The 12677-nt window shown below is 43.8% G+C and overlaps 1 protein-coding gene across 1 annotated transcript in view; it reads right to left on the bottom strand.

Moving 5' to 3' along the window:
* CHST7 (carbohydrate (N-acetylglucosamine 6-O) sulfotransferase 7) overlaps positions 1–12677 on the bottom strand; it is a 33300-nt gene that overhangs the window by 1337 nt on the left and 19286 nt on the right. The window contains exon 2 of the mRNA XM_014960169.1: positions 306–592. Within this exon, the coding sequence (XP_014815655.1) occupies positions 306–592 (287 nt within the window). The remainder of the gene's footprint in view (positions 1–305; positions 593–12677) is intronic.

The following is a 12677-nucleotide window of genomic DNA, read 5'->3' as shown; positions in this document are numbered from 1 at the left end:
CCGCCGGTGCTCCCCCCGCCACCGCCACCGCCGGCGGCCCTTCATGGCGGGGGGAGGCGGCTCCGGGCAGCCGGGGCTCCGCCGACCCTCTGGCTGCCGGAGAGCGGCTCTCGGCCGAGAGGCAAAGTTAGCGGCGCCGGCGGCGGGGGGGTGTGGGCTGCCGGCGGCCCTCCCCGCCGGGGAGCACGCCCACGGGCACGCCGGACAGGCTCGGGGCTGCCCGCCCGCCTTCGCCCCCGCCTCCTCCTCCTTCGTCTTCTCCTCCTCCTCCTCCTCCTCGCAGCGCCACGCGGAAGCTCCCGCACCTGCCCCCGCCGCCGGCGGGACGCGGGCTGCCGCCGGTGCTGCCGCTGCTTGTCGCGGTGCGGGGAGCCGGGCCGCCCCTCGCCCGGCCTCCCTCCCTCCTTCCCTCCCTCCCCTCTCTCCTTCCCTCCCCCGGACAGGGCCGGAGGGGCGGGCTCGGCACCTCGGGAGTCACCCCCGCCCGGGAAAGGGCGCACCGCAGAGGAGGCACGTTGTCGGCCAGGACAGGGACCGAGCAGCTGGCACTGCTGACCCGAGGAGGAACGTTTGGTCCTGTTGTCTACCGGGTCTCCAAGAGAAAGACCACGGCACAGGAGCGAAAAGGAGGTGCAAATGTATTTTTAGGAGGGATGACAGCTCTTCAAATCTGCAGCAGGTTTCTGAAAAGCTGCAGTTCGGTTTCTGAAACGCTGCGGGGTTTCTCAGCCAGGCTTTTGTCTGTGTGTGCCTGCCGATGGGATGCGGACGTCTCCTTCGTGTCTCATTGCTCCAGTTTATGCATCTAAAAGTTTCGTGTCTGTCTGAGCTGGTCACCCTTTGCAGCTGGTAGGAAGAAATGGGCACCCACGGTGGGACATCCAACCTGTCTTGGGTGTCTGATAGCCTTCTGATAACCCTTCTCTTTATTAGGAGCATAACGTTACCAGCTCCCACTTAGACTTCTAGTTCTTTTAGACATCTAAGATTAGCTTAAATAAATCTCTCGTGGGATGGAGAGTCAACAAGAGGTTGACTTCAGGATTTTAAATTCATATATACAACCTCAAGAGACCTTGAACGGTACAGACGTTGGAAGATGCTCACATAGAATCATAGAATCGTAGATGCTCACATAGAATCATAGAATCATCTAGATTGGAAGGGACCATAAAGATCATCTAGTCCAACCATCAACCTAACTCTGACAAAAAAATAAATAAGAAATAAGCAATAAAAAAAAATAATTCACTAAACCATATTCTTGAGAACCATGTCAACCTGTCTTTTGAACACCTTCAGGGATGGTGCCTCAACCACTTCCCTCGGCAGCCTATTCCAATATTCACCCATCCCAATATTCAGCCTATTCCAATATATTCACATAAAGCAATGGACCACGATCCATACTCCTAGTTAACACACATGCCTGGCAGGAAAGCAATGTCCCTGTCCTGCTGACTGTAGCAAGGGGTGCTGACTGTCCTAACCTCTAGGCAATGGATGCCTTCCTCTGTAAAACAGTGCTAATATTTAAGTACGGCATGCAGAATGAAAATTCAGGAAGGATAACACAATTCTCACCCTCCGTGTGTGATGTTTAGACTCGTGGAGCAGTCTATGGGGTACCTATTTGCTTGTAGTAAGCCACATGACACAACCTTAGTCAACAATATCACCTACAACGGGACACAGAAATGACTCGCAAGTTACATAGGTTCTAAAAATGTCCCTTCTGCAGCAAAAATATATAGATAGAGTCTGCAACTGCTGCACATTTTTCTGTCTGAATGTCTACACACCAAACAACAATCTTATTTCACATTTATTGGGCAACATATGAGGAACATAAAGCAATGCAAGAAAAAAAGCACACTTCTGTCCAGGTGGTGAGCCAGCAGTCTGCCTGCTAATGCTTTACTTGACCTCTGTAAAGTAAGTGTTAAAGACTGGGCTTCCTGCAGTTTATGGCGTGCTGAGTGAGGAGATGGTGCCAAACAAGACTTGTAGGCTCCCGAGCATGTAGAAGAATGTAGAAATGATGGCATTGGAAAAGAAATTCTGCCTCAACATACATATTCATCAGGGATTTGGGCTTTTAAACAAGATACACCAGCCTGAGTTTCAGCTCTGTCTCTGTAAAGACCAGGATTTCATCCAGACCATTAAGCAAGTACAGGAGGATGACAGAATAAAACCACACTTGCCTTCACCTATTCAAAGAACATGCACATCTAGTATTTTGAAGAGGTATCTCCAGGGTAGTTGACCAGTGATACAACACAAGGAAATGGACGGAGGCTGCATCAGGGGAAGTTCAGATTGGACATTAGGAAAAGGTTCTTCACTACAAGGGTGGTCGGTGACCAGAACAGGCTCCCCAGGGAAGCGGTCACAGCACCAAGCCTATTGGAGTTGAAGGAGTCCCTGAATGACACCCTTAGTCCTATGGTTTAGTTTTAGGTAGTCCTGAAAGGAGCAGGGAGTTGGACTCTATAATCCTTATGGGTCCCTTCCAACTCGAGATATTCTATGACTCTGACTTCTATGGTATCCTGCAAAATTTTGGAGGATTTACCAAGATGGGATCCTGAGTGCAGATGAGAATGGATAACTCTGAGCTGCTGGGGTTTCCCTTTTGTAAGACAAATGCTGAGTTGTGTGTAGCATCAACACCATCGCTGACAAAGGAGCCACAGCACAACATGTGTTACTGTAACTAATTTTGTTTTGGTTTCTATGATACGTACTTGTCTAAAAACTAAAATCAAGGTCTGAAACCTGCCTAGCTAGTGTCTTGAAAAGAATGAAACACCTCCAGAGTAAGACAGCCTGCCAGACAAATGAGAAATTGTAGAAATAAAACTACATATGTGCTACACATTTTTTTTTCAGACAATGGAGCTACAAACTTCTGTAGCACCTGTTGTGGAAAAAGTGAAAGATGCAAATCACTTTACCACAGTCTACATCTTGACTGAGATAAAAATGCAGGTAGTTCTTAAAAGATTATCTAACCAAAAAAGAATCACAGTAGATGTTTTGTTCTGCACCTTCACATCAGTTCCTCCACTGAAAGAGGATTAGCCTGTAAGTATTTACTCTGGTTGGTTTGGGTTAGGGCTTTTTTGGCATGGGGAGATTCCAGCAAAGCTGGTATTCATTCTGCCACCCAGCGGGTGGGTGCCTGAGCTAGGCTGGAAATCGCCGAGCTCCAGCCTTCCTGAGGGACCACGAGAAGCACCCAATTTCAGCTTTGGGGAGCGGATTGCTGGTCCGAATACAGCTGGGAAGAGACCGGCTTTCGTTTTTCTCACTTTTCAGTTCTGTATTCATTTGTTCTCTCTTCAGCACAGATAAGGGGGATGATTTACCTAGGCTTTTTCTGTGAACCGTAAAGACACCATTTACATATACAGATGATCTTCTGCATCTCCTTCCAAAAGCAGGACAGTTCACTACCCAAGAGAGGGAGCCAGGTTCTTGTTCATTGATCTGTGAAGCAGTCTGCCCATTTGGCATCTAGCTTTTGCCATTCCTTGGGGATATTTCTGTGCTTTATGTTATTTTATAAAGCAGGAAAAAAAAAGGTGGCATAAAATGTTCTGCATAGTTGAGTACAGCAGTATTTCCTTTCTAGTTTCCAAGCTTGTCACTGAGAGCACTGGCTGTTTTTAATCTAACATAACATTGGCTTCCTGTGTATTATCTCTCTGACTTAATTTTTGCTCTTCCGTCTCCCACGGTACTTCTACTGACAAGAGAGACAGTAAATGCTGGAATGCCACATTTCAGCCTCAGCATCATTTTTATTTTCTCAGCAGAGGTTTCAAAATAGAAATAGTTGCCTCTATATCTAGCCATCTTTCGTTCTCGCATGCTCTTGTCATTTTCAAAGAGTGCCTTGTGCTTAAAAATAGCTTGATTAGCTGATAAAATTAAATATGCTTTGCACAGGGAGCACCACCCCCAAACATCCTGGCTGTTAATGAGTGCTCTGCTTGCAGATACTGTCAGTCACAGGCTTCAGCCAAAAGGAAGTCCGTGGTTAATGGCAGCTTAAAAAGCTTCAAGAAGCCAACAAACTAGGACAGCATTTTTAGTTTTGAAGTTGCTTTGTCATCAGATGTTTCAACATGTGCAGTACCATGTGTTTCACATGTGAAACCAGTCTTAATAGCCCACATTTCAGAAGGGACACTTTAAGAACAGCGGGATGGACAAGCCAGTCCAGGAGGGATGGCCAATACAGAAGGGATTTTTTGCAGTGGAGTTCCCCCAAAAGCAGAACAGAGATTGAGGATCTACAGAAGGTCAAAAATATCACAGAAGTTTTGAGGCACTTGGTGGAAATTTATAGGCTATGAAGAAAGTGGAAAGTTAGACCAGAGGAGAGAAGACTTCTAACCTAGGGGCTGGTGAGCAGCCAGGTGGAAGGGACTTCAGATGCAAAGCCACAGGCAGAAGGTGGTAATTCTGCTCTCTGCACATACCTCGGAAGTCTCTCATGAGTATCTGCAAGAAATATGAGGAAATAGGGCAGGAAAACTGTGGCGTTCATGAGTGTCTTGGTCAGTGTACTCCTAGTTAAATTGGCACAAGTCCAGTTCTCTGTGGGCTGATTTGAGAGAAGGAAGGTGTACAGCTTCAGGTGTTGGGTCACATAATCAAGGAGTCACTGTGCAAATCCTACCACCCTCTCTGCAAAAGAGCAGGGGCAGTGGGAGGGTACGAGACCCCTCAGTGCCCCTCTGGACTGAGGGGAGCTGGCAGTTGAGATTGGGGATCATGTGGAATTGGAAGGGAGGAGGTTATGTTCCTCACTCCCCTCTCCCATATTTCTCCAGTTACTCTTAGCTGAGAACTGGCCAAGCTGTAAAGGTAAGTGTGCTGCTGCTCTCCGCTGCCTGATGTAAGAGCCAGGCACAGAGCACGACTGGTGGGGTGTTCAGATGAAGCCGAATCCAGCACTGCAGCCTGCTTTTGGGCTAAGGGATGCTTGACAGCACTGGCCAGCATCGCCAGACTGGCTGCAGCAGCCTGAGGGGTACCCAGCTAGGAGAGCTCTTCTGTAGCCAAGAGAAGTAGATACATTTCATTTCCACTTCTGATTTTTAAAGATGAACCTTTTCCTAATGTTCTACACTGTAAATGTCAGAGGGGAGATTGTCTGTGCTCTTAGCTGGCTTCTCTGGTCTTCCAAGGCATGGCTTTTCCAAGAATGTGGTACCTGGGTATTGAAATGGCAAAAAAAAAAAAATTGAAAGCATAGTTTTTTATAAATTTAAATCACGGTCCCTTTTATGTCATCAGTGATCTTGTGAGTGCCTCTAACTTCCTCTAAGAAAAGAAGATAATGCCCTCATTGAGGGTGATAGAAAACGCTATTAGGAAATGCAACAAGAAAAAGCAGGCAGTGGAAGGTGGAACAAAGCAAGTATATGAATTTGTTGAGGCTCAAGACGAAGTTCACAAGGAAAAATCTATTGTTATTTATAACAGTGGAAATTCAGGTAAATCAGTAACAATGAAAGAAGAAAACACCTATTCTGCAATCCAACTCAAGGATGACTCTAATTTGAAATCTTTAAGCCTTTCCCCTGCAGAGTGTGCTCTGTTACCCCATTAGCAGTGAGACAGTCATCTCACAACCCAGAAATGGGCTTAGGCTACATGAATAGCCAGCACCTCCGTTGAGCCTCCCGCTGCCTGGCAATTTACAGTAGCTGCAGAAGAAAAATTATTCCGATGGTAATGTGTTCAGGGTCTCACAGCTTCAAATACAAGAAGTGCCTCAAAACTAAAATGTGTGGGAAATAATTATTTTTAATGGCAGAAACTGTGAATCTTTTGCTGTTTTCTGTCATTGCCGCAGACTCACTATTGCTGAATTAGAGGTGCTGATTAAGAATAACAGCAAACTTTTGCAACTCAACAAGTTAAGCCATTGTGTCGGTATAATTAGGGAACTAAATCTCTTACAGTTCAGTCAAGCAAAGAAATGAACTAGAAAATTTGAGACCTATTTTTAGCTGGGGATTTTTTTTTTCCCCAAAAGGCCCCTCTGACAGCCATTGTTAGACAATACTTACAGCTCTCCTGTGCCTTCATACAGCGATGCTTTCATGCACAGAATATAATTTTTGGACTGAGAATCTTTTTGCCTTTTTATTGATTTCAGTCTTATGCACAAATCTGTAATGGCATATGCAAATGAAAATGGCAAGTGCTCAACCACTCTACCTACTTTGTTAACGTGTCCCGTCAAGTTTTCTAAAGATCATTTTGTAAATTCAGAATTTCTGATCTAAATGATTTCCAGGAGACACTACTGTGCCTGTACGGGAGAAAGACAAATGCTAGAATGTAGAATTCACTTGAAATATTTTATTGTATATACTTGTGCCAGATGATCTAACTTTTATGAGGAAAATGTTAGAGGGCAAAAAAAGTAGCAATTCTGGGAAACCCCTGGGTTCCTGGAGCCTCTGGGAACCGGTTTAGCTCCCTGGCTGTCATTACTAGTTATTAATGAGGAAGTCTTCCCTGGGTTTGTTATGCTGTTAATTGGAGTTTCCCAACTTGAATGGTTGTCAGCAGCCCATAATTTCTTTATTTCCCAGATGTCTAATGAGTGCAACAGTTGTAAAAATTGGTGGTAGTCTCTTGCTTTGGGCCTTCATTACAAGCTTTACGAAACTTGGCCAAAGGGATCATAGCTTATGCTACGCAGCTGCAGCACACCATTTATTTAGTGATGCATCCATATGCTTAAAACACTAGATGAAAACTATTTTGGTTTGACTGCAACCTTTATCAATAAAGAACTTGCACACTGGCTAACCACACTTCCTCAGGCTCTGCAGGAGAACCCTGCCTAGGGGCCCAGTGCCACCATTTCATTTTGTGCCTCCTAAACAGAGGTCTCTGGGAGTACAGGCCCAACTGAAATGATCATAAGCTGCTAGACGTCAATAATTTTAAAGGGAAAACTTCATGGTTAAGGTTTAAAGTAAACTTTGACTACGTATAGTTTATTATACGAAAATTTGGAAGCTGTGTTATTTGTCTGTGAGGACAACAGGAAGTTTCCTGGTAGGACGCTCACAGGTAGGACGTTTCCTGGTAGGACGTGCCCGCGTTGTGTGCATACCCATGCATGCCTGAGAACCCCTGCAACAGAGACAACTGCATTGACATTCACATCAACTGTCACAGATATTTTACTCCTACTCACACTATCAAGTTTGTGGTTGTCAGAGGTAAGAGCTTCTCAAAGCTGCAGAACAAGGACAGGAACAAGGAACTGCTGTCTTGCAGTCCCAGGACAAGGGCCTACTACCTGCACTTCTCACTGTCAGGACCGAGCTTCGCTGGGAGTAAAGGATGCATTGGGTATCCGAACCCTGACAGAAGAAAAGTGGTCAGGACAAAATGCCTTCACAAGTTTTCTGTGAAAGAGGGACTGCTTAAATTTTCTCTGGGCAGTTTTTGGTATGCAAATGTTAATTGTCAGGCTCTTTGCTGCTTTAGATATATAGACAATTTAATGCAAATTTAGGTTTTATATAACTGTGAAAATTGGTCTCACAAAATTTACTAAAACTTTAGCACGGAAATCATCCGCTCTTCTGCTCTCACAGTAGCTTCACTCTTATAATACCTATCAGAAAAATGAAGAGAAAACCCACAAACCCAACTCATTAAACAAGTGGGTGAACAGAAGAAAACCACAAGGTAAAAGGTCAGTACAGGAGATACCGGCTGATTTACAAATGCGAGATAACCAGTGTTCTAGCTGAACAACAACAACAAAAATTACATGCAATTGCAGAGCTGCTGTGCAAATTAATTTGAACCATGCAGCTCAAACAGAAAGTATCTAATTGCAGCCTGAAAGCTTCAAGCTAATCTCAGTGCTGATCCCAGTTTCTGCAATGCTCCTCACGTCCTCCTCCCAGAAGAAATCCTGCTCATTCTGCCTATCGCCTTTGGGCTGACTACAGAAGTGTTCTGGGAAAACCTGGTCTCTGCACCCGCTGGAATTACCGTCCACCGAGGCAGGCTTCCTGCATCATTTATTAGCTGCCAGACTTGGTTTTAAGGAGAAGAGCATGTAGACATTACTGGTGGTAGGACTGAACAAGCTCCAGCTTGCTGGCCATGAGGTTCACCAGCATGTATTCGAACTCCCTATACCTCTGCTCTGCTTACAGGAAACTTTATCGTAGTCTCCTTTGCTGTAATTTTTTCTTTGTTGTTTTTTCAGTTGTCCTTCCTTCACTTATCTTCATTCCTCTTGCCTACAGGTTTTTTTGTTTATCCTCTTGCTGGGTGGTCTGGTCATGCAACCTCTGGGGAAGAGCATTTACCCGCCTGAGGCTGAAGCAGCTGCCCAGGCAGGAGCTTTTCACATTTGTTTTGATACTGGGGTGAAAGGGAAGGAAGCCCCTATTTTGTATCTCGTTTTGACAAATTGCCATACTTTGTGGTTTTACTGTTCGGGGTACTTTTTTCGTGATTTCCCCTTCAGTGTGCCGTTGGAAACACCCTCTGAAAACACTGCAAGACTGCTGGTAAAAACAGGCAGGAAATTTTACTAAATTTTTTGAATATTTTAAGTCTTTGAAATTGTTGCCACAGCATCAGAGTTCTGATGAAAATAAGTTATCATCTCAAGCAAGGTAACTTTGATTTGGGCCTTTTCTGACCGACAGTTCCAAGCTGGGCTGAAATGGAGTCCTGGGCTGTGGGCAGGGAAGGGGGGACTCAGGGTGGGCTAGACAGGGACAGTGGGGTCTGTGGGTGCCCTCAGGGACCTGACACTTGGTAACTGACAATTTTCTGTTCTCTTGCCTTTCATAGTTTGCCAAGAGTCGCTTTGAGGGATATGCTGGACACCCACCTACATCTGAGCTGACTTGCTGCTGTAAGGACCAGGCTCTCCCACCTGTACTCACTAATAATTGCTAAAAGAATGGGAATATACTAGTGGGTTATTGCCTTGCAAGGCTTAGTCCACACCCTCGGACCCCCAGAGTATAACACAAGCATAACATGAACATGGCAAGGGCATATCTTCTCTGAGTCTCCTTGATGCACCCACAGTTGTTTTGCAAAGGGAGTGGGGTGTCCTCTTGATAATCGGGGCTGACTCAAGTAACTTCTCCACCATGAAGAGTCATGGTTTACTCAGTCTTAGTGAAAGGACTTCCAAATGTTTTTCATCCAAGCTCAGTCTATGCTGTGACTTCAAATAAAGGTGGTTCTTAGCAGCAGTATCACCTGGCCTCTCGAGTAACTCAGCCATAGCAGCCTTTCACCTGCTGAACACTGAGGACCTCCTTTGAGACTCTGGCTTGAGTCATCTCCTGAGGGACACCTCCTGAATACACAGACCAGGTCAGGAACACATGGTCCTTTTCCAGCTGTCCTGCGCCCTGACGTCCTGACTTACTGACAGTCATCAAAGATAGCAGTCAACCCAGCTGTGCACAGTACTTTGGAAAACTCTTTTATCTCAGTACCTTCATTCTTGATTCATTTTGTTTATCGCTCTTCTTATAAAACTCTTTTTCCCCCCCCCTAATTTACAGCATGAACTCTCTCAATTCAAGATTACCTTGGGCTTTCATGTACCACACCTTGCCCTACTGGCAAAAAGATTTCGCAGGGAAATCTAAATCACCACTTTTCACAGTAGTTTGGCTTTACTGTCTTTAAGAGTTCAGACGATGCTTAGGGATTGCTCAGGGATTGCTCAGGGGGAAGCTTGACAGTTACTCTGCAAGGAAGCCAAATAGATCAGTTTGCTTAAATGTCTTGTCTGGGATCTAAGATACCCTGTGTCTATTTACTCAGTTAATTTATCTTTATCCTGTGGGAGTCCTAAAAAAATTGCATTTCTCTTTAAAGGGCTCCTGTAAAAACAATTAAACTAATTAAAATTATCTGTGTTTGTGTTAGGAGACCTGTTTTCCTTCTCGCACTCCCCTATATGGCCCAAGTAAGAGCTCCCTGTGATCTGAGTTCCAGCCTGACAAGTTGCAGGATGCAGTTTTACTGATTCGACCACAATTCCTTCTGTCCAATCATGCGCTCAAATAGAACGTGTTTAACGTCTTTCCTGATTTAAATCGCGATGCTTCCAACTGACTCATGATGAAAGTAAAACCGGCGTCAACACCAAACTGTGTGGCTTTGCTGAATGCTGTCTGTCTCAATTTCTGCTGCTATTGAATGCGAAGATAGTCAAAACTATTTGATATGTTTAACAGATTATAGTGACGAGTCTCAAGTTTTCAAATGATGGATGTTCATCAGTCATCAGTACCCTCATGAGCAATCAATAGGTAAGTAGATAGATTCTCAGCTGAAAAAATATGCAGATTTCCACTGTAATCCAAAACATGTTAAGCAGTATTTACAGGAAATAAAAAGTGTGAAAGGATTTTAAAATTCAAAACAGGTTTATCTATTTCAGTTTGGGAAAAACCCAGACCAAATGAAACAGGGCATGGCTAATATTTCCATCCCAATTAATTTGCTAATCAAACTGGACTGCTCTCTTTCTATTATAATTTTAAAATGCATAATTTTGCAGTTCAGGAATAAAAATGAACCTGTTTTCTCAGTCACTCTTTGACTAACATAGCTTTTAGAACAGATTAAGACAAATTACTTAATAACAAAACCAGAAAAGGTGTTTCCTGTCTGTACCTTGCAGTTCTCCTGCCTGTATTAGCTCTGTCTGCTCCTTACATCATCCCTTTCTGCATTAGCCTGCATCAGTCCAGAAGCAGCATCCTCAGAAGGTGACTCTGGATGCAGCTGCAAGAATCATAAGCTTGTCAACCCAAAATTCATTGGAAAAACACAATTAAACCCAACTGTTTTTCCTTAGTATTACATAAAACCAGATGACAATTCTTGCTTTTTGGTAACATAGCAAGTGGAGTAACCTTCCTGTTTAAAATTGGGTCATGGATTACCTGACTCATTTCTGAAATCTTGATAGAGGAAAATGGCATGAAAGCTTACCAAAAGGAAACCATCTGACATATAAACTTATTCCTGGGCCAGCTTTTCTCTTCTCAGAAGCCTGTGCCTTAGCAGCTACAGGTGATGTGCTATCGCCCTGCTCATTAGCCCACACTGCCTTTACAGCTGGCGCAGGCTGGCTGGCATTGGGATTCTGTACCCGAGGAAACAGTCTGACTCGGCCGCACAGCTTGCAAGCCCACATGGGCATTTGAGGGTGTTAGGTTGGTCATTTAAAAGAATTACTAAATTAAAATCCCCCTGCTCAATTTGAAAAATCACCTGTGCCAGCAGCTTTCTAATTTGTTCAGGCATTTTGGCAGGAAACATCTGATGGAAGTAGCTGGCATAAATGAGGGTGGGTATTGGAGCAGACTGCAGAACACCACCGGGTACAGCAGGGGTTTTTTTTTTGATGTTTCAAAATATATGAATATGCTAGTGTGTCTCATTGGTATTCTGATATGCCCCTATATTTATGTAAGTTGCAGATATGAAATGCAAATGCTGCTAGTGATGTTCTGGTTATTTAGGTGCCAAAGACTGTGCGGTGATATTCCAGGCAGCTGAGCACAGTCCCACTGTGTGTGCCTGATACTCTTTGTCACGAGCACTAGATGCAGTGTATGGAATATTGCAAGTATATAATGGCTTCATCCTGCAAAATGCTGAGCACTCTCACCTCTCTGTTTCTGCTGAAAGTGACATATGCTGCTGCCATACTGGAAAAACTCAGTTTATATACTATTGGATTGAACCTTGTATTAACCTACTATAGTTAGTTTTATTTTAAGTGCAGCGGTGTAGTGATATAGCTTTGCAGCCTTATCAAAAAAAAAAAAAAAAAAAAAAAAAAAACACACCCCCTTAAGAAAATTAAAGTTGGGAATGTCAGCTTTGTTAATTAATTTAAGTTCATCATCAGGAAAAAAAAAAAAAAAAACAAACAACAAACAGACTCCACTTAAGAAAATTAAAGTTGGGAATGTCAGCTTTGTTAATTAATTTAAGTTCATCATCAGGAGCATTTAGGATTTAAATGTCCTAATATAAAGTGCTAATTCAAAGGATAAGTGACAGCTGCATAGTGTGCTATTACAGATAAGGCATTAGAGTAGGACTCAAGCTATCTGGATGCCATTGCTTTTTCTTTAAACTGAACTACATCATGGCCTGGGACCAGTCATTTCCCATGTCTGAGCCTCTCAGCACTTGTTTGTCTGTGTTGATCTTGACTGGAAATACTACTGTAATAAATATAATAAGGGCAAATACATAGCTCTTTGCAAGAACTGAAAACAGTATTATCATTAAAAGGACACAACATAAATATCCAGGTCTCATGATAAATTGGAAATTCAGTGCTCCTCTAGCCACACCATCTGCTGAGACCTACAGGCAGAGCTCGACTGTTGTAGTATCTAGAGATAAAACAATCTGCAGCACAGGGGAATAAAAGTATCTCTGCAGCAGACAGATTAAGCTGCTTTTTTTCACATTCTAATCTGTTAATCATGCACCGGGCTTAAGTATAGCTCAAGGCAGACCCGACATTGAATGATTTAATTTTGCACTATTTATTGAACTGGATTTAATTTGAAGATAGGCTGTTATCCGCTGCTCAGCAGTTCTTCAAT

This window comes from Calidris pugnax, unplaced genomic scaffold, assembly GCF_001431845.1.
Source record: "Calidris pugnax isolate Ruff unplaced genomic scaffold, ASM143184v1 scaffold188, whole genome shotgun sequence".
Lineage (NCBI taxonomy): Eukaryota > Metazoa > Chordata > Aves > Charadriiformes > Scolopacidae > Calidris > Calidris pugnax.
Note: the sequence above shows the minus strand (reverse complement) of the source record. Positions and strands in the feature narration are given on the sequence as shown.